This window comes from Gallinula chloropus, assembly GCF_964237585.1.
Source record: "Gallinula chloropus genome assembly, contig: HAP1_SCAFFOLD_322, whole genome shotgun sequence".
In the NCBI taxonomy this organism is placed as follows: domain Eukaryota; kingdom Metazoa; phylum Chordata; class Aves; order Gruiformes; family Rallidae; genus Gallinula; species Gallinula chloropus.
In genome coordinates, this window is record NW_028168507.1 from 24,720 (window position 1) to 49,150 (window position 24,431).

Below are 24,431 nucleotides of genomic sequence, written 5' to 3' on the forward strand. Positions count from 1 at the left end.
TGGCTTTTCTCTACATTATTGATATTGTTCAGATCTGTTCTGATAATGTAGTGTGGTTGAAGATAGAATTTATTCTTTCAGGTTTCAAGCCAAGCAGACACAGAGCATGTTACTTACTGACTGAGGTTTCAGACCATTAATTTGGAGCCCAGACAAATTCTAACACAGGGGATTGATTGATTTATTTTTTTCCCTTGTCTAAATTAGCTTTGGAAGCTCAGCTAGATATGCCATTCTTCATTTAATGTGAAATGTGTCAAACACCAGATGAATATGGTAAAGAATTACTTAAAATCTTGTCATTGTGCTGGCAATTAAGAGTAAGCTAATTGGCTCAATATTAATCAAGAAGAAATTGAACATACATTGAGATAGGAAGAGTCATGCATTAGTTAAAAGGTTAACAGGAAGGATAAAAAAATAGAAAAGAAGCTGAGCTTATGTAATGCATTCCTTCAGAAATCCAGGGTGGTCACTTCAGTTTGTAAAAGACTGTAAGTGGATCTGCTTGTCTGCATCTCTTTAAACTTCTCTCTTCTGTATAGTGTATTTTGAGGGAATTGATTGTACTGGTGGGACAGGCATTAACTGTGGTGTTCTTACAGGATCTTGACCCAGTTGTAGCTTTTCTTTCAGTAAAAATGCTTAAAATACTTGGATCATTTTGCTTCAGCCTATGGAGTATAGCCCTTCCTTGCTGTACATACCCAAGTGATCATCATCCATGCTGATGATTGTAGGTCAGTTGTCAGTGCTCTTTTCTCTTCTGCTGTGTTGGATTGTCAGTAGCCACAGAGTGGTCTTTTGTCCCCAGTCTGGGCATGCCTACTTCCTGCTTTGTCCACATCTTCTCCAAATCGTGAACTTTGCTCTCTGCCATGAGAAAAGGAGAAACTTAGCAGATTCTGCAACTCAGAGGGAAAACGTGTACAGAGACTGTGCAGAAAGTTGGTACCTCTGTTTTGGTTAGTTTGAGAGTTTGGGGTAGGGTTTTTTGGGGTTTTTTTTCAGTGTTCTGGGAAGGCCTTAAAGTATGTAAGTCTAGGTTAACGTGGTGTTACACTCATAGTATTTCTTAGCCCTAGGAAGTAATTGATGAGTAGTTTTTAATGCCTGGTTGGAAGAGAAAACCAATAAATTCAGCTACCATGCAAAATGTCTTACATTGTTTCTTTAGTGCTCTCACTGAACAGACATGTATAAAGCCTTAGAAAAAGTTCTCTGCTTTTGCCAAGAACTCTGCTCTAGTAGGGAATGAGCTTGAAATTATTAGATTTTTCTCTTGACTTGCCCCCAGTTTTGGTTTGGCTTTTTTAGTTGTTTTCTTCTTCTGTGTTTTGTTGTCAGAAGGGCACATCTATGCTGACCTCCTTTTTGCACTGCCACACCAGACCACATACATGTCTTTCTGGAGAATGAGATTTTTTTTTGTTGTTGTTGATGATTTTGGTATCTTTTTAATCTTTAAAAAACATTGCATGGGAAGATGTCAGTTTCCAAGTTATTTTCATCACTGCCATGGTGTGTTGTTTTCTAGCACCCCTGCTGTGAGGGATGCTTTACAGGCTGACTCTGAGGAGTTCTGTGCATAAGGAGCACCAACAGTTCTGCTGCTTGCTAAATTTTTTGAGATACTGGTGCTTTATATTGCAGACTCTTTTGTTTGTAGACTGCATCTTTGAAGTGTGAATTTATATAGATTTAAGAGATTAACATTCATGTAAGATTTGATCATGTGTTGTAAGTAGGGTTTCCATGGAAATGGAGAGGTTGCTACTATGGTTATTCCTTTGGATCTGCCTAGTATTTATGTATGATAGCTTCTCTAAACTGGCTTTAAATACAGCATTATATTAAACATTTTTAAAGATGCAAAAGGAATTATATTGGTTACAGGTACGGTGAAAATAAAAGTGATTAATCTTCATTACTGGGTGTGTACACACAGTAGAGTGCTAAGGCTACTCTGAACATTTCACAGTAGTGTTGAGCATTCCATCCTAAAGAGGTATAATAGGAGAAAATCTTCTCCTGCAAAATGTCCCTAAGCCCAGATGATATGCTGTTACAAGTCTGTGAATTGAAAATTTGGAGGGGTGGGGGTGAAAAGTATTCAGCTCGTGTTATTCACGTAAGTATCTTGAGTGCTCTGATGGACTCTCCCAAATCTCACCATGTTTTATGCTTAAAAATAGCCTTAAGTGTTTCCATTGATAGGATTTTGTTCCTAAACCTGAGAAGAGGGTGATAGTGGTTGTTAGTAAGCAAAAAGTTTGCATTACTGTTTGGTGGTCCGAGCTTCATAACATCAGACTAAAAAAACCACTGAAATATTCTTCATATTGCTGTATTTAAAGCTGTGTTTAGCGTAGTTTTGGAAAGATCAGTGCTCAATTTATATTGACTTTCAGTGTGATTTGAGTACTTAGTTCTCTGATGTTTGAAAATTCCTAATCAAGTTTCTCCGTTCAGTAAATGGGTTGAATTTCTGCTTCAAATTTGAACATTCAATTTGTTCTTCTACTACAGTTATTCAAACATGGAAATTAACATGTTTGTGTTTGTGTAGAAAGACAAAGCAAGTGTGGAGATGTACATATGGAGGAACTAATGAGAGAAATTCTGTTGACCTAATCATGTGGTCAGAAGAGATGATGTTTAGCTGCTGAAGACATCTGACCTTTAAAAGAGGTCTCACTTAATTACTAATGCAGTTTCTTAGAGCTAGAAAAGTACCTGTAAGTCACCAGTAGCTTTTCATGAGGGTCAATTTTCAAAATCGAGAATAAGAATGCTAGAACAACTTCAAGGTAAAATGTGTTCAAATAAACAAGGTAATTAATAATTCAAATTACTGAGTGCCTTGTATTCAAGATTCTGACTCAATTTATTAAATCACAAGCTGCCATTAGAAAGAATACTGTGAAAGAGGCCAACTCCTACCAACTCTAGATGATGGTGAAGGGACAAAGAAGAATTTCCTTCCTAGAGCGCCTACCTGCCTGGCTCTCCCTGTGTGCTGAATTAAAAGCAGTTTCACTTATATTCAGTGATCAGATGCACAGTCACACTTTGGTGACATGCATCTTCCAAGGACATTTAACACCATCAGTCAAATTGGGCTTACTGTTGAAGGTGCAGCTTCAGTTGACTGAGCTAATACATTGCGTTGTGCTTCAGTTTGGAAATTGCCTCTTGCAGGTTACGTGCCACATGCTTAAACGTTGCAGGAATAAATAGAAGCATCAGTAAGATCCATGTAGATTATCCTTTTGTGCACTTTGTCTCTTCTGAAAGTTATCCTGCTGTCTACTGATTCTCAGCATGTCTTTAATCTTCATGATAGCAAAGAAATATAGAGTTTGAGTTGTCTATGGAGGTGTATTAAGAAGAGAGAGAGGTGGTGGAGGTTGGCAGTACAGGTTAGTGAGTGATAGTGGTGGGTTGCCTGGGTAAGCAGCAGTTTAATGCTTTTGCTTCATGTAAGACATGCAGTTGCCTGCACTTCCAGGCAGTTGTCTTGGTAGAGGCTCTGTGCATTGCGTGATCTGTATGAAGGTTTACAGAACTTTGTCCTACATTTTATCCTTGTAACAGATGATTTAAATGTATTTTTAACATGGAGGGCACTCCTTATTGCTAAATCTATAGCTAGGAGATACTCAGCTCAAATTCCCCTGTGTATCTGAAAATGCTGTGAAAACAGATGGTAGTTGTTCACCTCAGCTGGGGAGGAATGGTTTTGTTCTTCTGGCTTGTATTGAGTGTCTGTATACAGGGTCTTTCTTATAGACAAGGCCACAGTGGAATCCTGAATCCGTTCTTGGGCTTAAGTGACATAGCTGTGTCACTGGCTTGTCTGTCTGTCTTCGTATAATGATTTTGAACATGTGTAATAGTTGCTCATTCAACTAAAACTGGAGTGCAAAGATCTTCAGGCAGCTGATCTTTAACACGTCTGTTTGGCATAACAAAGTTGCAGAGCCATATAAATTAGGCCCTCTGACTTTGAGCTGTTGCCATCATACAGTAACTTGATGCTTCTGATCGATGCAGCAGAAGCTGTTTCCTGCTGAGGTACTTGTGTGTGTCCCTGGCTTGCACACAGCCTACTTGTGTTTGCAGATATGGAAACCAAGGGAAAGCATCAGGTTCAGGCTGAGCTTCTGAAAGGTGACTTTGAAGGCAGTCTTCAAACCTCTGCTCAGAGACCTACCTCATTGTCCTTCACACACAGGACACATTTGTGGTCTTTGCTTTCATAAGGAGAGAGGGGAGGCAGAGGAAAGGAAAGGATGTTTTTCTATATTGGTTGAGAACTGCCAGCCTCATTTAATACTGAAATAATGAGGCAAATTCATCCTCCTGGCTGCTGGCCTTAGTTGGGTCGTTTATTTCAAGTCCAGCATCCAAGATCCAGTTCCAGCCACATACCTCGGCCAGGAGTGGTGGTTCTGAGTTGATCAGGGGGTTGGTAAAGGGAAGGAGTTTTGATTGCTACAAGGAACAACAGTGCTATTGAGATTTGCCAACTGAAGATCAACTCCTGCTATTGAAAACTGCATTTCAGGCCCAACCCATGGTAAGCATCAGCTATGTCCTCACAGCTGTTAGATGTGGTGACAGAGTTCAGGGGCCTCTCTCACCTCATTGATCTTTTTCGAGTCTAAGAAATCATCTCTGAACAGGCAGGCTTTACCCTTGAAAAGACATCCCAGGTGGCTGCATTGCTTGGTTTGCCATTGCAGTGTCATTGAGCAAGACACAGCCAGTCAGTCACAGACCAGCACATCACTCCAGCCTGGATTTTTTATTCCAGTTGAGCCTTCTTGTGGCAGAGTGGCACTCTGTTTTAGAGGCATCCTAGTAGTTCCCACCTTCTTTCTCATCTATGAAAGAGAATAGGTGTAAGGAAACAAAGCTCTTTTTGTGTTCTCAGCTCTTTGAACAAAGTGACCGTGCATGTTTTCAGTCCTCTTCACAAGTCAGTCAGTCAGCTTCCATTGTGTGTTCCAGAGTAAAGAAGAAATGGCATTATTTGTATGTATGCCTGGCTTCACATGGTGACGCTGATGAGATTAAGTCTCTCTTTGTTAGTAGGAAGCTGCTTTAGAGGCCAAGACATTTCATCACCAAGTTCCTCAATGCATCGTGCTGTTCTGCCAGCTGGTGGCTGTACTTCCCTTACTGCTTGTCATTGCTTGCTCTGCTACTGCTCTGGTAGCACCTTTAACTGGTCCTGAAATGCACAAAGCTGACATGTGGGCCATTACACTTTACCTGTGAACACTGCATGCTTGCATGGGTAGTGAGAGCTGATGTTAGATCTAAAAAAGCAACATCTCAATGCTTGCTGATGTGACTTATTTCCATCATCCTGTGAGCAGAAAGACCTTTGTCAGTCACGTGCAATGGGATTCATGAAGATGGAAGAAAGAGCACTTATGTCATCCTGAAGTGACATTTCTTCTATGAGGTGCTACAGCCGTCATGGACTCTTCACCCATTTTATTTCTCAGCCTTGGTAGTTGGTGGCACAATGAGAATTTACTGGCCAGAGAGTAAGGGAAAGCTTCTGGCTGCACCTCTGTAGGCTCAAGCACAAATGCAGAATGTGTGGAGCTGTTGGCTTGTTCACATAATCCCTCCAAGGACTGCAGGTATCTCTGCTTCTGCAAGGTGTGTGAAGAGAAATCTTTTCCCATTGGTGTGCCCAGCTTTTGGGGATGAGAGGGTTGTTTTCCTTGTGCCAGAAAAATCTCACGTATTGTCAGTGGCATGATCATCAGCTGAAGCACACAAACATGAGATGCATAAGACTCAGGGGAGTGTAGATAATGTATTCTTTCTGTCAGGTCTTCTACTGTGCACAGCAGAGTGTGGCTATTCTCTGCCAAGGTGAGAAAACAAACTGGGATCAGCTTCTGACTGACACATTGTTCTCCCATGTAGGAGAAGTATGTTTATTCCACCTATAGTTGTATATTACAAGACAGAACTGTGACTAGTTGTAGTAATTTCTTACATATGATACAAAGGACCTTTAGAAACAACTGAATTTGTTTTGAAGCCCTTAATCCTTACCTTGTCTAGAAGATGAGATGATACTCTGGAAAGAAATGCTGTTAAAGCTGAGAAGATGGTGTAGATATGAAGGATTTCTTCAAAGTAAGCTAAAAAACCCAGGAAAATTCAGCCCTTATAAATCCACATTTCTTAAAAGGCTGTCCATCAAACATGCCATAATGCTTTCTTCTCTGTGTTTTATTCTGTCTGTTCTCTAAGTTTTGGACTTTCAAAAAGGTTGGGTCTCACAATAGATAAATTTTGTATGTTACCTCCCTAAGTACTTTAACAGCTATTTAATTCTGACAACTTGACAAACTCATTCTACAGTTTTGTCATGAGTGTGTGGAGCTGAAAGAAACTATTAGACAAACCTCACTATTTTCACTCTAGACAAGCTTTTAAAAAAATCTATAAAATGTACATATTTATGGCATCATTACAGATCTAATTACAATTAAAAACTGTGATGCAAAGCAAATACTGTGCATAAAACCAGCAAACATTTGGGCAGTCAGTTTTAGATGTTTGCATTTGTTTTTTTCTTTGCTTCACTGGACTGTCACTGTCTCAATAATTTTACAGATATTTAAATGGGGATGATTTACTTTTACACAGGTTAAAATGTTTCAAGGCTTAAGATTACCTTTTATAAGAAATCTTGAAAAAAATCAGAAAGCACAGGATGGAGTGGTATGTGAAGCAGGAAAAAGAGAACGTTTCTGTTTGAGTGGAAATTGAGTGGAAGATGTTTCCCAGGTGCCTTTCACAATAAATTGAAATCTGAGGTAAATCACTTCAGAATAAAAACAAAGTAGTGCTTGTAAATATTAATGGAAATGAATGTTCCATTGATGTAGCTGCTGGTGGCAAAAATTCTTCCCAGCTTTTTCGAACTACACAAATAATGTTGCCCTTAATTTCATTCCAGTTTTACCAGTTGGTCAGTTGGAGGGAGGTGCACAGGAGCAGAGGGAAGATTTTTGTATTTAAAATAATAAGTAACAAGCTCCATTTTTTCAGAGCTCCACTGCAGAGATGGTGCTATTCGGACAGCAGTAGGCAAAAAGAACAGTTTGTAACCAGGATGCAGCTTGTTAGATTTTTATGCATTGCTTGGTTCACAGATGAGCTGTATTTGGATAGAGATTGTCCAGGAACACGCTTGCTTGAAAGTGGGTTAGAAGTGTTCTTCATTAGAAATCTCTTCCTACAGAGTGATTTCACTAAACACGATAAAGAAATGGACATCATCCACCCAAAGCTGCTCTGTGTGTTTCATCTTGATTGCTGAGGGAGCAGCACACTGATGACATTTTAAAATGGTTAGCAGACCACAGGAGATTTGGGGGGCTTTTATGTCTTACATGTGCCTTTCCTATCTTCTTGTTAGTCTTTTATTCTCTGGATGGAGTATGATGGTACTGTTTTTCACCCCTTGAGGGGGTCTGCATTAATTCTGTTTTGTAAGAAATCTTAACCAACATATCCTATAGTATATTCTATTATGCACTAGAGATTACATAATCATGACTTTTTTTTTTAAATCTATGGAAAAGCCTTTTCCCGAAATCACTACATCACTACCATTTACAGGTTTCTGCGTCTTTCTCAGAATTGTTGTGCTGCCCACAGCCTCCAGAATCAGTCAGAATCATTGGGCTGGACTGAGACAGGTTTTGAGCATTCACATATTTAGCATAATAAATTCTTGTCCTTTCTGGTAAACTCCTCAGTAATTTGCCAGAATAGCTTATAGTGTCTGGCATATCACATGCAGTCTTTATTGTTCTTAACTCAAAAGACTAGTTTCTAAACTAAAAAATTCCTTGCTTCCATATATTGCTTTATTGATTTACTTGAGGCTTATAGGGTGGGATTACGAAGATTAGTCTTCCTGTCTGTCCTAGAAATATCAGTTAAATCACAAAACTTGGCATTGAAATTCAGCTAGTCAGTTTCTTCATACCTTTACCATAAAAATCTAGGCTATGAAATTCAAGTCTTGAGGTGACAGCAGTGTTGGGCATCCTATGTAATGCAGAAATCACCGTGAGACTGAGTGCTGAATAGAAACTGTGGAGGGGTTTATCTCAGCAGAGTAACTTGTCTGTGTCTTGCCGGGTTTTCTCTAGAACTGTGGTGGTGGTTGTGTTGGCTTTTTTTTTTTTTTAGTTTATTTTTAGTTTTTTTTATGCCTGAAAATAAACATTTAAATTTAAAGTCATGCAAAAACTAGATTCTCTCAATTTGCCTGTGTAGTTAGATTCTTAAAGGCTAGAAAATTAAAAAGTAAAGGTACCTTTTCATGTTTATTACATATGTGTGTATCTGTATATGTATAGCAGTGCTTACTGGTTTTGTCATACACACTAATTTATCTATTGTGCAGGAAGCAGGGAACTGTTATTACAATGCAGTTGCATACGTGTAATTATATGCTAAACAAGCATTGTTCCTATTGCTCTGGAAAGCAACAATGACAGTCAGACAAACAGAACTTGTTAGTTGTCAAGAACCCAGAAGTAACTTCCAGAAATGTTACTGCTTTGTGGCAGAGTAATTTATTTTGTTTCTTGCTTAATTGTGTTTGTGTTTATTGCCAGGATAACAAAAATTACTTAGGCCTTTCATTTATATTTACAGTGTTGTAATGATGCCTCTGGGGTAGATTATGCCCACCTTTCAAGGGGAAAAAAAGGTGGTGTAATAATATTCATTGAACCTGTTTTCTGTCACATGGAGATGTTCTTTTTGAAAAAGACAATAATATGTAAAAGTTGTAGTGAGTGTTCAAATAAGTTGAACATTATTTGCTGTGTTTTTTTCTAAAAATGTGTGTTGGACATATCACAGTACATCTGAACTGTATTTCTGACAGTGTTAAGTAGCTCAGTAGAAATACATTAAGCTGTGCTGTACATATATTTGTAGATAATTTAGCTTCATGTCTGGTCATTTCATAGTAACATAAATCTCCAATGTTAGGATTATATTTCGTATACATGTAATAATATTTAACAAAACAGTCTTTGGCTTATGTAACTTTCATTTGATAAAATTATTAATAAAAACACCTGTTTTGTTTGCAGCATTTTAAATCAGGCTTGAAAATCCTTTTAAGTTAATAAAAGACAGTTATTTAAACATAAAGTGAGATTTATAAAACAACTTCTGTTGCTTATTGCAGTATTACTGATAGGGATTGAAAGGCTTTCCCTGTGATAGTATTGTGTGGGCAAGGGGGAGGGGGGACAAACAAAAATTTGACTGTGAAGCTGACCAGCTCTCTTAACAGTCAAGTTGAAACTCTGACACTGAACAGTGGTATTTATCTTTCTAAAACTCTCCCCTGATATGATTTAACCTAGTCACAATTCGAATTGGATTTTCCATAGCGTCCACAGGTTTAAAGGGGAAAAGTTCACTTGCACTGAATACTTCAGCTGTTGTCCCTAGTCTGTTACTATAGTTTCTGCCTTTTAATCCCCCCTTGGCCTCAATCCTTCAGCTACATATGCACATTAACTTAATTACCTCGAGTTCCCTCCCTGGAATCCAAGAGTAGCAAGTGTAAACCTGTGCATATTTTAGGGATGAGTTTTTCTTTGTCTCCATTTTTTCAGCTTCTTTGGGCTAATATTGTCAGCTCACAAGTGAACACCCTAATTTGGATATCTCTGCTTGTAATTTAACCTTCAGCAAAATGATTGTACTCTTAATCTGTTCTTTCCCTTGTGACCATCAACAACATTTATACAGTGTTAATGGTTTCCTGTAGGAAAATTGGGGTAAACTTGTTTGGAGCTTCAGTTGCTTAATGCAGCTTTCATAAACTTCTCCACCTTGCACTGGCCTTCTGCTGTGCTCTCTGTCTGTGCTGGCAGATCTGTCCCTCAGGAGACACTGCAGTAGGGAAACCTCAGTTTGGTGCCTCTGTACAGGAACAAGTCATACCTTTCTCACTCAGGGCAAGAAAAAGAAATGCTTAGTTCTGTGTTTGAGTAAATGTAAAAGCTGATGGACCTGTGGAAAGCAGTCCATTGATGTGTTTGGCATGTTTGAGCGTGGAATTTAAGCTATTGCATCCTCCTCCTGCTACCAGACTCCCTGTTCCTCTGAGGGCTTGACTCTTGTGCCTTGAGAGCCAGCTCCTGTAAGGTTGTGTGTAATGTGGGATGGACAAAGTGAACTCACTCAAGCAAGTCCAGTTTTAAAAATACAATGGAAAGATTTAGAATTAAGCAGAAATCTGCCAGATTAACTGTGTGTAATTTATGTTCCTTAGGTGACAGGTATTTTTAAGGAGTTCTCTTATTATTGAGGGTATCATTGCTGAATTTTGGAGAATAACTTTCTTGGGTGTTCTTCACTAATTAATGTAACGTAAGCTTTTGGAAGGAAGCTTACAAGGGCAAGTAGTGATAGCACAAAGGGTAATGGTTTTAAACTAAAACAGAGTAGATTTAGATTAGATAGAAGTAAGAAATCCTTCCCTGTGAGCCTGAGCCTGGCGCAGGCTGCCCAGAGAAGCTGTGGCTGCCCCTGGATCCCTGGCAGGGTTCAAGGCCAGGCTGGATGGGGCTTTGGGCACCCTGGGTTACTGGAGGGTGTCCTTACACATAGCAGGGGATTAGAAATAAATGTGTTTTGAGGTCCCTTCCAACCCAAACCAGTCTGATGCTGTGATTCTAAGAACAACTGAATTTCTATTGCCTTGTAAAGCATTAGAAATGAGAGGATATTAGTAACTTCTTCTCATTCAGTGACTGTACTGACTAGAGCAGCATTGTGTCTTTTGAACTCAGTCCCACCTGAGTCCCATTCAGTCTGTTGAGGTGAATTCAGCTTTCAAATTATTAAATGCCATCCAGGGATGTTTTTCTGTCCTCCGGTTTTCAGCAAGTAAAGCAATGCAGTTCACATCTTGAAAGCCAGTCCTGTTAGATACATCTCTTTTAACATTCTGGGGTGCTTGCCTGTGCAGCATGCCTCTGTTGGCCAGGTCTATAAGGTAATGAGGATTTAAGTGATTACTTGTGTTGACTGTTTCAATTAGCTAGTGATATGGGGGACAGAGGAAAAGGTTACAAAATGCTATGAAACTGAGTATTAAAATGACTTTGGACTTACTTTTCTTTCCAGGATAGTACAAAGTGTGTATCCCTAGTGATCTTAGGCTTTCACTAATTTGTCAGAGACTGAGAATACCATGTGTCTACAATAACTTACAAAATAAAAATGTATTTCACATTAAATGTATAATGTGTTCTGTCAGGCTTTTCAACAACTGTTCTAAATAAGGTAACATCTTCTGATTTCCTACATTGCCATCCACGCAACTTTGCACACATTTGCTTCTTAGAAGTTGTCCATGAATAATACAAAAATAAAAACTCCTGATAACAATGATTAGGATAAGGAGGTTTTTTTATAATTTTAAATTCTGTAATCACAGCTCTGTAAATTACTGTTCTTAATTGTCAGGTTTTAGTTTGAATCAGTAAGAGGTTCATGGAAATGAAGTGAATGATTTACCAGTACCCTGTGGGGGAGTGTGAAGCATTAGTTTCTTGCCAGTGAACAGTTAGAAATTTGCAGATGCTGTCTTCTAAAGAATTACTTGATAAATTTTCATTGTATGTGGCAAGTAGCCAGAAGTTAGGATATCCAAGTTGGGCTACTTTTATACTAAACACTGTTAAGTTCTGGTTAGCAGTTGGAGTCTTTCTAAAATACTCAGGGTTTCAAATTTCTTTTGTGGGCAAAACTGAACAATTGTTCTGGTTAAAGGTGTTTGGGATTCTTGGTACCACAGTAGGAGAGGACACAGAGTAGTCAGCCTGCCAATCCTCTGATTCGGATGCCTGTTTTCATTTTCTTGGCAGACCTGTTTGCAAACTTACTTTTAATTTCTAACCAGTGAAGTCTCAGTAAGTGTTGTTTGCTAGGTGCCTAGCAGAAAGTCAATAACCTGGTTCAGTGGCAGAGGATTTATCTTACCGTTGTGTTCCTCTGTTCATGTCAGGACCAGTAACAAGTGTTTCTGTTCTCATGAACATCATCTTCAGATAGTGCTCCCACTTTCACAGGCATTTGTTTTCTGCAGACACTTCAGCTGGTTAGAGTGTCTTCTGCAAAAGATGAAAGGATACAAGCAGTGTTCATGAGATCTTCAAAAAAAAATGAAAAGTAGTAACTGTAGGGTGTTAATGTTGTAGAGAACTAGAGAAGGAATAGGATAACCTCTAAGGCAAGACCCCATCTAATCCTAGAATCATAGACTGGTCTGGGTTGGAAGGGACCCCAAGGATCATAGAGCTCCAACCCCCCTGCCACAGGCAGGGCCACCAACCTCCAGGCCTGGAGCTACACAAGGTTGTCCTTTCTTCTGCAAGCTACTTATTTTAATAATTCCTGTTCAAATACAGTCAACTTTGAAATTATATTTTGAAGGGGTTTTTTTGTAAATTCGTCTTAAGGATTTATTTTATTTGTTTTTCTCAATGTTCTTTAATCACAGGAGTTTCTCTCTTGGTGTTGAGAGAGTGCTATTCTACACTTTACATTTAAGATATTCTCAGAGAAAAGAGTAATTTTAATGTTAATTGTTCTGGTTGAATAAATAATTTAACTTTGAGTGCATCCTGAGATGAAGCCTGGCTTCAGTTCTGATCCCAGGGAAGGTAAACCATAGCTGGAAACCAGAATACTTTCACCTGAAAATGACAGAGGCACTGTGTAGAGATTCTATACCAATCAGGTTTATTCTTCTGCAATAGGCACTAGGTTTCTTTTCTCCAGTAAGTATTTTAGATAAACTTTTGAAGTCAAATGCATATTTCTACATCTCATTTAAGTTTATTTTTCAGCTTTAAGTATTTTATAGTTAATAAATAGTATCAGGATTTTGTCAATGGTATGTAAATAAGGCTTTAGGAACGGGTTTGCAGTCTTGTTTTCTGGGATTTATTCAGTGCTATGTAGTTGCTTTTTGTTACCATTGGGAGCTCTTGGGCTGTGTGGTCGTTTTCACAAGCACTGTGAGGGATTTGTCCCAACAGAAACGAATAATATGATACCTGAGGTCCATGCAGTGCTCTTAATTTTATAATCAACCCCACCAATAGCATGTTAGATAACTTCTTCTGAAAGGCAGCATGGAAAAAAAACTTAACTGGAAGTGTCTGGATTTCAGATTAATTTTTCTGCTAGGGAATTCCTCCCACCCCACCCCCTCACATCCCCCCCCCAGCCCCCTCCTTCTCTCACCCTGGGGCAGTCTCGGTTTGAAGCTACAAGTCATCACGTTCACCCCTGGACTGCTGCACAGGGCAGCTGCAGTTCTCTGGGAGCCTTCTCTGCTCTGCTCCAAAATAAGGTTTTGTGTTATTCTGTTGGTTTGTGCCACTGGTAGTCATCAAGCCTGCAAGTCTTCCCTGTCTCCAGGACACTTTGGTTTTTTAAGAGCAGGATGCTGTGAGAAGGAGCTACAGGAAGGCCTCCATGGCCTCAATTTACATTTTCTCCTTCTAAACAGCTCTTTAGGGGTGACTCTCAAAGCCCTCAGATGTTTCTAGCTGATCAAAAGCTTGAGAGCACCAGACTTGGAGGTGACTTTCAGGGCCACGCAGTTCAGGGATATTAGTTCCTGCCTGTTGAGTGCAGGTCTAAATGGATACTAACTGCATAAAAATTCTTCAGCTGCAAGGAAAAAAGGTACAAAGTTACTATTTCATTCTAGTGACATCATAGCTTGTATCATTAAAAAGATTCCTTACATCTCCAGAGCCTCCTTGAACAAAATATCAAGGATAACTTCCTAGAATGATGAACACTGGCATTGGAGAAGGTCAGTACTATGTGCAGGCACTGACTCAGGAGAGCAGATTAGAAAAAGCACCCTTTGAATGCTGCAAGTGTAGGATGTGGAAATCTGTGTCTTTCTCTCTAAGGGGTCACATGCAGGTTAAGCATGTTGTACTAGCTGGTTTGTATAAAGCTGGCTGGTGCTGCTGCATATCATCTAACTTATCCCACCAAAATTAATTTTTGGAAACATTGCTTCCCTGTTGTTTTCTCTGAGTTTATAGACAAGAATCTTTACCACTTGAAACCTAGCAATGAAAAGAGATAATGCTTCCTCCCTTTTTTTTTTCCTGTTACATAATAGATGTGTTGAACATTGTAAGAAGAAGAGCTTTTAATTTTATGAAATTTGGTTGGCTGTCAAAGAGACATTATAAAAAGTGGTTTCTAGCCAAATTGCATTTGCTGAGGAGTGATGAATCTCTTGCCAGCACTAAAGAGGCACTCTCCACATTGGATATCTGCACACTTGTCATGGGCAGAATGCAGTAATTTTTCTGAACGTAGACAGTAGAAATTCCATAGCAGAAATTGAAGTTTTCGTATTAACTGTCACTGCTTCCAGCAGCTGGTGTGCTGACAAATAGAGCAGAGGTGGTGGGGCTGGGTGGTATTGTTCCTGCTCTGATGGTTTGCTGTTGTGATTGCCTTACTCTCTTGTAAACTTCATTTTCCTGTACATGTTTGTGTTTTGTTGGTTTGTTGGTTTTTCTTTTGGGTGGAGGGGGGGTGTTCAGTTAAGAGAAGGAAGAAAATAAATATTATGCAGTGCATAACATGACTGCATCACTCAGGGATGACTCATACCTCTTCTCATATCCCACTGTATTGTCACCAGACATATTGTTAGGGTGAATGCAGTATTAAAATGTAATCAAATAGTTATTTTTGTGTACATATAAAAGTCAGAAAAATATCTGACCCCATTGGAGGCAGGGTGCCAGCAAAAGTGAGGCTTGGAGACTTCATTTAGGACCCTATGTAAAACAAATGAAAAAAGGCAGACAAACAAGATGATTTAAGGGGTGACAGCTTTAAGGCTCAGTATCTATAACATTTCTCTTTGCATTTTTACCCTAAAAGTTCATTGGGATAGCACCCAGGTATTAACTGTAAATTAGCTGCTAACAGTGGTAAATCATCTTCATTCTATTGAGCATCAGGAGAAAGTTTAATGTTTTGACGTATAAAAACATTTAAGAGGCAAGCTACATTTAAATGTAAATTGAAAGCGACTGAATCCCACTGTAGTGGGATTTATAGTGGCTGTTTTAAACCTGAAGAAATGTTTAAGCAATAGGTGTTTTGTATCAAAAACTTCATTAGATCAGGAATAACACACAGTTGGAGCAATGCCTTGCTGCATATTAACTGTTAGTTTGATAAATGCAGACGTCCACATTAAAATATTTATTCTTACTTTTTTTGGATAAAATTATTGACGAGATATATTTGAAAAACAAGTGTGATTCTTCCTTCTAGTGTCAAGGGCACAGGCAGAAAGAACAATTTTATCCATTTTCAAAGGAAGATATTTCAGAGGTTTTATATCATTGAGAAACATACTGTTTTGTTTTTTTTTTTAAATCTGTAGATGAGCCTGAGTTGGATTTGAATGTTTCAAGATGCTGAAAAGAAATCTTCTTTTGCAGCTGTTGTTAAGAACAAGAGAACGATAATACTAATTTCTGTTTGTATCTTGAGCATTTAGTGAGGAAGTTCTGAAAATTATTTTCCTGAATGCAGATAAGATGCAAAATGGCTAAATGATTTTGAGGGCTCTATGGATCTGATGCAATCCAAAAGAAAAATAGAAATGAGAACTCTGAGTGTAATCATGCTAAGTTCAGAAAAGACAGCCTGTTAGATGTTCTCTCTGTAATGAAAAGCCAAATAAAAATTACATTGTAATAATGCTAGGGTTGTAAATGAAGTTGAAGTTGCCCATTATGGAGCCAGAGACTGTTTGGACATGAAAAGTATTTGCTGTTCTGGTAAATTTATTTGTAGTTAATAGTGATAAGCATAGTAATGTTGGAGTATACCTACTACTCGTGCAATCTTAAGTGCATACTCAGCGAAGTGCTGTTTGCTTGTTGTATGGTAATGCCCTGCCCATCTCCAACCAAGATCAGTTCGTCACAAGATTCACATGTCATGGAGTTACACATGACACCATACAAAATTTCCAGGGCAGGAACCAGAGGACCTACAGAAATCATAATTTTAATGTGTCCAGCCTATTTGTAGCCAGTTACTCTTGGCAATCAGAGATCCCCATAAAATTATGAGTATCTTGTTAGTGCTTCTGTAGGCAACAGAAGCGATTACATTAGAGAGATGCAGCAAAAGATTGAGAAAAAAAGGCTGTCTTGGGATTCTCTTTAAAGGTTTTGATTGGCTTTAAATACTGTTGTGGCCAGCTGTTATATTTGAAAATGTGATATGTTAAGCCCAAGAGTCAGCTTTCCTTAAATCAATGAGGTTTGTATGTAACTATACTGTTGGCTGATGAGAGCGAACAAATCCGTTCTTGCAGCTGCACTCCGTGGGTTGCTCATGATAACCTATCTCAGAAGTGGTATTGTAATGTGGTTAATGTAATTGAAAAGCATATGTGGGAAAAGGAAATTCTTTCTGCCAGTTAGAAAGCGTATTAATTGAATAGGTTAGGAAAGCTGCAGAAGAGAACAGGGTGGATTACCAGTCGGTTTCTGAGGTGAAAACTGTTTCATGATTTGAGATAGAATCTGACTTGAAATGGTGCTAAAAGACCTGTATGAAACGTGAAGGAATTTGTGTGTCTGAGTTTGCATGTGGATGTGTACAGAGCGTAAGAGAAGCTCACCTGCTTGGAGACCATTAAGTTCAGGGACATTTGTGGAAAAGGATGAGGAGAGAAATGTTTCTCTTAAACATGTTTAAACATGATAGTGAGATTGTGTACCTGTGTAAGTAGGGGAAATCATTGTTATATTGTTACAGCCTGAAGAAACTAGCTTCTGTATCTGTTTGGATGCTTAAATACCCGGTCACCTTGAGTGTCCACTTTATCACTACATGGAGATTCTAATATCTGACACTTTCAGGTCTTGTAGGCATTTATAAAACATGCAAATTACATGGTCACACTAAACCAAAGAAGTAAAATTTGTTTTCACTGCTACATTTGCTGTTACCGTTCTAGTGAGCTGAATGGTATGAATTCCCAGGGTCCTTTTTAGGAGAACAGGCTGCCTGCTACTGTTTGTGAAGGTAGAAGAATTGCATGATAAGAAATACCCCCTTGTCTACCTCATCTTTTTCCTCTAATTCCTATAGTTGACATGTTATGCTGAGATTCCTGTCTACAGATTTACCTTGGGACTTAGATTACTGATGGCCCAGAAAAATTCTCTGCTGTTCCTACAGTCTGACATTCCCCAGAGGCCCATAGGGTCAGTATAGTCTTGGAGAATGCAGGCAAGCCTTTATTAATGGTACATGAATATTTTATTAATGGTACATGGATAGATCTTTCACTCTTTTAGAGTAACCTCACATCTGCAGCATGTACTCTTGCAGTTTTTTTTCCTAAGCAGTAGCTTGTTCTGGAAGGTGAATGTTCTGCCTTAGTTTTACTGCTCTGCTTGGATCAGCAACATGACATTTATAATAAAATGGTTTCATTATAAGAAGGTTTTTTTTTTTTTTCCCCAACATTATCTGGCATTTATTTGAAGTTAATAAATTGATCTGTTTTGAATCTCAATGCAGAATGGGTGCAGCAGACAACATTTACAAAGGTCGAAGTACTTTTATGGAAGAACTGACAGATACTGCTGAGATAATAAGAAAAGCAACTTCAAGATCACTAGTAATTTTGGATGAATTGGGAAGAGGAACTAGCACACATGATGGAATTGCTATTGCTTATGCTACACTGGAACATTTCATTAGAGTTGTAAGTGTTTGATCTGACATGTGGTTGTGAATGCTTTTTCAGCCTGTACCATGTTAGGCTGAACTGGACATGATGCCTGTTTCCTTGTAGAAATGTAGCATGTCTAGACTCAGAGCAAAGGGGCATGGATAGAGGATACCAGTGTTGTGTTTTATAACTGTTTTAAGCCAAACCTTCTTACATGCCTTACCTCATTGTTGTAGGTGGAGTCACTGACACTGTTTGTCACTCACTATCCTTCGGTTTGTGAGCTAGAGAAGATGTATCCAGACAAAGCTGGTAATTACCACATGGCTTTCTTGGTGAATGAGGAGGAAAGTGCTGAACAAAAAGGTACAGTATAAATCCATCTGAGGTTTTCACACAACAGGTGTAGGCAGAAACTGTAGAAGTGTAATTTAAACCTCAACATGAAAGTTACATGTTCAAATTCACTAGAATATCAGCCTATACAGAAATTTTGGAGGGCTTGAAAACTGTACAACCATTTCTCTTTCACATTTAATACAAGAATCAGTAACCTGGGTCAGATAAAAGAGTCACACAGCTTGGTAACTCACAGTAGATGAATACAAAGGATTAGGGAGGAGGGATTAGGGATCAAATGTGTGTTAACTCTTTCTCTAGAAGATCTCACTGTCTGCAAACATTTGCTCTTTTGGGGGCTTCAAGAGCTAGATGGTTTTCTGATTTTTATTATTTTCAACAAGGTTGTCTAGTTTCTCTGTGTGTGCATGTGTACTTTTGGCATCTTCATCCTATTGTGTAAGCAGTTTTCACTGCATTGTGTGAAGAACAACTTCCTCTTGTTTGTTTTGAAACTCTTTTGAAACAACATGTAGCTTCACCTGGTGGTCCCAGTTCTTTGAATTGGAAGAGGCAGAGGAATAATCTTTGTTCTTCCTGTCTGTGCCATGCCTAATTTTGTAGATTGCTGATCATAATTGCATCCAGTTCTGCTCTTGCCAGGCAGAAGAGTTGCAGCATTTATGCTTGTCACTGTTGCTCTGAATTAGTATTTTCAGTAAAGTTTGTCAGCTCTCTGCTTAGCCCTTTTCCTTGTTTGACAAGTACCTTGAGCCTCTCTAACTGCAGTGATGATCACCCTTCATGGTGAGAACTGACTGTTACTGTAAGTTTCCTATCTTTTAACCGATTATATACAAATGCAAAGGCATTCCTTTTAGATTATGGCTGCTTAGTTTTCAGAGGAGCACTTGATGCAGGGCTCTTGTCAAATACCTTTCGAAAATTCACACAGGGTTTATCCACTACATGTGTCTTACTCACATGGCATCCAAACTTAGAACAGATTTGTGATGTAGGAATTCCCTCCATACCTTTGCTTTTTTTTCTTTTTCTTGATGTATCAGGTTTAATCAGGTGCTTGACAATTCTGCTTGTATTCTGGTTTTCCTGCTTTGCCTGAATTCTTCTTAGGAATATTTAAGAATTGATATGAGCATCAGCATGTCCTTTGCTCACAAAGTTCATTAACTGGAGTGTTGATCTTTGATCCCATGATACAACTGAGATGTTACCAACATTCAGTACTTACTAGTCCTTAACAGCTGTGTCCACAAAGCCCTATCATTTATGTTTCACTTTGTCTTATTTCATGTTTATGTCCTGCTTCAGCATTTCTACCTTAAATGTTATTTTACCTGAACCTTCAGGTTATATGTAGTCTTTACAGTTTTGCTACAGAGAGACACAATAGCCTGTGAGCAAAAATGCATCTGTGTTTCTTACTCTATAACTTTAGCTTCTGTTGTCTTAACATTTTAATTGTTTCATTTAAGGTGAGTTTTATGGCATGTTTTTTCCCAATCTTTGACTTAGATAACTCAATTCACCTTGAGTCATTATCAGTTATGGAAATGTCCATTGTTCCAAAATCTTGCAATCTTAAAACAGAAAAGTGAATGGTAGTGAATGATGTTGTAGAGTTTCTGGTCTTTACACAAGGCCTGGCTTGTGCAGAGTTGCAACAAGGATGTCTTAAGAGGAAAAGGAAGGAGTCATAGGACCTATAATGATGTCTTTTACATTTGTACCTTTTCATCCTGTAGAAAACCCCCTAGCAGAGGATCCACCATCCCAACTTGTATTTTTTTCTAAGCATTTTTTATGGCTTTCAGCCTCCTGGTAGGCAGGAAGCTTTTTAATGTGGTGTGGTTATGGACTTCTTGACTGATAGGTTACCGACACTGTCATTGCTTAGCAGTCATGAGATGGAGTGTCCCAGTTGCAACATAATTAATCAGTTTGACGTACAGTTTTTGACACACAGAGATAAGTCTGCTAAAAAAGACACCAGGTAAACATCTATTTAAGAGTTTTTTCATTCTCACAATGGGTAGGTAAAACAGAATAAATCATACCTGAAGCATGAATGGCAATGAGACCACAGTCTTTGTCATTTCAGTCTTTGGTCTGCTGTGTTTTATTAACATAATAGTTTCTCATTTTGGTTTTATTTTTTAGGATTTGAACACGAAGAGAATCCTGAATTTATCACTTTCCTTTATCAAATCACTAAAGGAGTCTCTGCAAGGAGTTATGGGCTAAATGTTGCCAAACTGGCAGATCTTCCTGAAGAAATCTTGAAGAAGGCAGCTCACAAATCAAAGGAGTTGGAGAGGATAGTGAATATGAAAAGGTCAGAACAATTGTGATTTCCCCTCTCCTCAATGAATATTCAGCTATGAATTTAAGAACATTTCACACAGTATGCATTAAAAAATGTACAGTAAGAACTACTTCAGCTACCCTCCTCTACTTTTCAGGGAAGACAGTGAAACAAACCTCAAAAAAAAAAAATCTTAGGGAAATCGTGCTATCTCTTTCAATCAAAGCTTTAGATTTAAAAGGTAGATACTATGTCAGAGGTTAATTGCTGCTCTCTGAAACAGGATTGGAAAAAACTAAATGCATGTTGAGCTAACATTAGGAATAAACTGTGGGGGGTCTTTTTCTTATGCTAAATACGTAATGTATGCTTTCATGTATGTATTTTCTCTGTTTTCAGAGAAAATATTTAAACATATATTTAATATTTAGAATATAACTCACATCTAGTATCTCTTCTGTTCTACCAGCGATAGTGAAAATATTAATATATTTAATTTGGAAAGGATATTATTCTCCGTGGAACTTGTATTTGCATAATACAATATAGATGAATATTCTTCAGTTTAACTTAAAAAATTAAGTATTTATGATTTAATTAAAGTATTAATAATTTATAATTTATTTTGTTTACCTCCTCCTCCCACTCCCCGACACAACACACAAAAATTTACTGAAAGTTTGGGCGTTTTAATATCTTTCTGCTAACCACTTTTCATTTAGGAGCTTATGCACTTTATATAGAGACTAGTTATGAAAATTCTTATGTGTGTCAAATAGTATCACCTCTATAAAACCTGTAACATTATATATATAGTTTAGATATAAGTATGTGCGAGCATTCATTTTAATTTCCACTGAATTTTTTGTTATTGTTGTTTTCAGTGGCAGTCCTATCAGTAAACCTTCAGGAATATAATAAATTAACATCCTTGTTGCCTGGTGGTTGTAACTAATCCTGACAGAATAATTTTGTATGAGAAAATTTTGAGTACTAATTATTTGTAGGTGCAAGCAGTTCTTTTGAAACTGAACAGTGCTTAGTGCTTAACACCAGTTTTTATCCCTTTTTCAAAAAGCAAAATAATTCTTTTGATGATACATGACAGTTTGTGGGAAAAATAATGTGGTGGCTTCTGTTAATTGGAAATAATAGCCCATAATTGACAAAAGTAAAACAACAAATTACTAGCAGTGACTTGACTCTGTTGTTATGTGGGGTTCTAAAATCAAGGAAAAAAAATGTTTTCCAGAAAGGTGAGAGTATGAGCTGGAAGGGTAGTGTTACTGTGTAATAAAATTAAGATGCAAAATAATACTATATGTACATTTAGCTTGTATTACTTTGTTCTGTGAAAATCATGCTAGCATATTACTTGGACAGGGCACAGAGTTCTAGTGTGTCTCCAACCTGTGGGCAGTAAAACTACTATCCAGTGATGTCATTAGAAGATTGATTTACAGTGCCCATGGAGGGGTAGCATGAGGGCTGACCAGCCAGTTTTAATTAAGGGACTTAATTGTGCCCAGTTGTTCAGCTTTTGAATAGGTAGGTAAGCGATTGTCTCTATTTTAGATTTTGGTATAGAATTTGCTTCTGTACTTGTGGTGGTTTGGCCCTGGCTGGAGGCCAGACACCCACCAAAGTCGCTCTGTCACTCCCCTTCTCAGCTAGGCAGGGGAGAGGAGATATAATGAGAGTCTCAGAAGTGAGATGAGGACAGGGAGAGACCATTCCACAATCAGCACCAAGGGCACAACAGACTCAACATGGAATAAAATGCACCTATTTATTACCCAACTGAAACAGGGCAGGGTAATGAGAAATCAAACCAAATCTTAAAACCCCACCCCTCCCATCTTCCCAGGCTCAACTCCACCCCCCATTTCTCTCCCTCTTCCCCCAGCAACACAAGAGGATGGGGGCTGGGGTCAGTCCATCAGATGTGGGTAACCTGCTGCCTCTGAGACTAGCTTACACCATGTGATGTTTGACGCTTTCTCTTCTCCCTTTAAGGACAGTGAGCTACACAGGGGGTGAGGGACAAGGGACATCCAAGGCACATCAGTTGGTAATTCATCAGATTTGACCTGTAGCAGGTTATTCCTTCCCTGGAGACCTTTTGCACACACTTTGTAGGGAACTTCATGCAGCTGTATAAACCTGGAGCTCAAGTCAATGACAAAGTAAAAAAAAATCCCAACAAACAACTATTATGTCCAATGACTTCAAAGAGTATAAATGATTGTATTAATTTTTCCAGTTCTCCCGTGTAGGTCATTATAGAAATACTTGCTTTTGTATATTCCTGTTTATTTTCCCTTATTACCATGATGTCATCTAAATGCCAGAGTATTTTCCTATACCTTCTCCTCAAAAGAGGCATTAACAAATTCAGAATTTGGTATGACATATCAGTGGTAGGAAATAAAAATTATCATGAACTTGGGAATAAAACTCAGACCTCTTCGTAGCAGTATACTTGTGGTGTAACAATACCCACAGGCTAGCTGTCTTGTCTTAGTTTTTAAAACACATTCATTTTATTTAAGAAAATCCACTGTGTAATTCCATCCAGTCTTGACATCTTTGTCATCAGGAATGTATTAACCTATTTTAAACATCCTGTTGTTATTTGTGTCAGCTCTTTTTAAATCAAAAAGTATTAAAAAAAGAACACAGAAGGATGTGTCTACTCATTTATATTGAAAATATCTCTTTATGGTTCTACTAATGCACATTTGTTGGAATTGAATGCTGAAAATTAAACAGTGCAAACTACAATGCTGTTTGTTGCCTTTGCTCTTGCTCAGTGTTCTATTTCATCTCATCAGTGTTTCTAGTGCTCTGAAGTTAGCTATAAAATTAAATTGTTGACTGACAGAGCTGGAATAAATATGTTTGGAAATGTTAACTAATTGTTTAAAGATCACATAACATTTTAAACTGTGCAAACTGCTGGTTTTGACTGTGTATAAAATTTTGCATAAGACTATAGGGCTTTCAAGGTTTGATGTGTTTAATTTAAAAATACTTCCACATTCTGACTGACATTTGTTTGCCCCCCACCCCCCTTTTTTCCAGAAAAAGGCTAAAGTGCTTTGCTGAAGTATGGCAGATAAATGATTCTCAGGAACTACAGAAATGGAAAAGTATGTGTGAACCTGAAGATGAAAGAAAGGACAGTTTTTAGTCTTCAAATCATGCTTAAAGATTGAAAATATTGGGGATGCAAAATACAGATCTGAAGACAAACAGATTATAGGTGCATTAAGCTGACTTTTCTGCCTTTTGAGAGATAAGAGATGATGCATTGTGATATGATGCTCCACACCCACTTCCTGATTGTATCTTTCTCACTCCACATTTCCTCCCTGAAGTGTTTTCACCCTTTTCCTTTAATGCAAAATGTCTAGTGGCATTGGATTTGGTTTCTAATATGTTTAGAAAACAAGAGAAAAATTACGTTGATAAATAATTTGGCAAATATTTTTAAATAAAATGTCTTTTAAATTTATCACATTTCAATTTCTATAAAAATCCCTCTGTGTTGCAAAAATGTAGCTGAGTCTTGACTATGCTATACTGCTGTGCAACTGGTAAATGACTGCCATAAAGAGACTTTTCTGGTTTGTTTGTTCTAGTATTAATGCATTTAAAAATCACTGGTTTTGTAGATCACCCTCTAACATGCACCATGAATTACGAACAGTGTGTGGCTGGATAGGAGAGATGGTGCAACTAGTAGTTCTCAAAGCAGCAGCACAAAACACACATTGACTGGTTTTCCTCTTCATTCTTATGCATACCTGCTTCTTTTTCAGCTTCAGCTTCTGATATTGGCATGGTCTGAAGACTGACATACCCTAAATAATGTTGGAGTACCATAAGATGAGATGAAAAAGGCAATTCAGACTATGC

General features: G+C 38.1%; 1 protein-coding gene across 1 annotated transcript in view; it reads left to right on the forward strand.

Moving 5' to 3' along the window:
* LOC311204410 (DNA mismatch repair protein Msh3-like) overlaps positions 1-23,866 on the forward strand; it is a gene marked incomplete at its 5' end in the record, with an annotated part of 43,917 nt that extends 20,051 nt beyond the window's left edge. Inside the window, 4 exons of the mRNA XM_084280840.1 lie at positions 17,692-17,878; positions 18,082-18,211; positions 20,366-20,540; positions 23,595-23,866. Coding sequence (XP_084136966.1) covers positions 17,692-17,878; positions 18,082-18,211; positions 20,366-20,540; positions 23,595-23,703 — 601 coding nt within the window. The 3' untranslated portion in view covers positions 23,704-23,866. The remainder of the gene's footprint in view (positions 1-17,691; positions 17,879-18,081; positions 18,212-20,365; positions 20,541-23,594) is intronic.
* Positions 23,867-24,431: the final 565 nt, after the last annotated feature.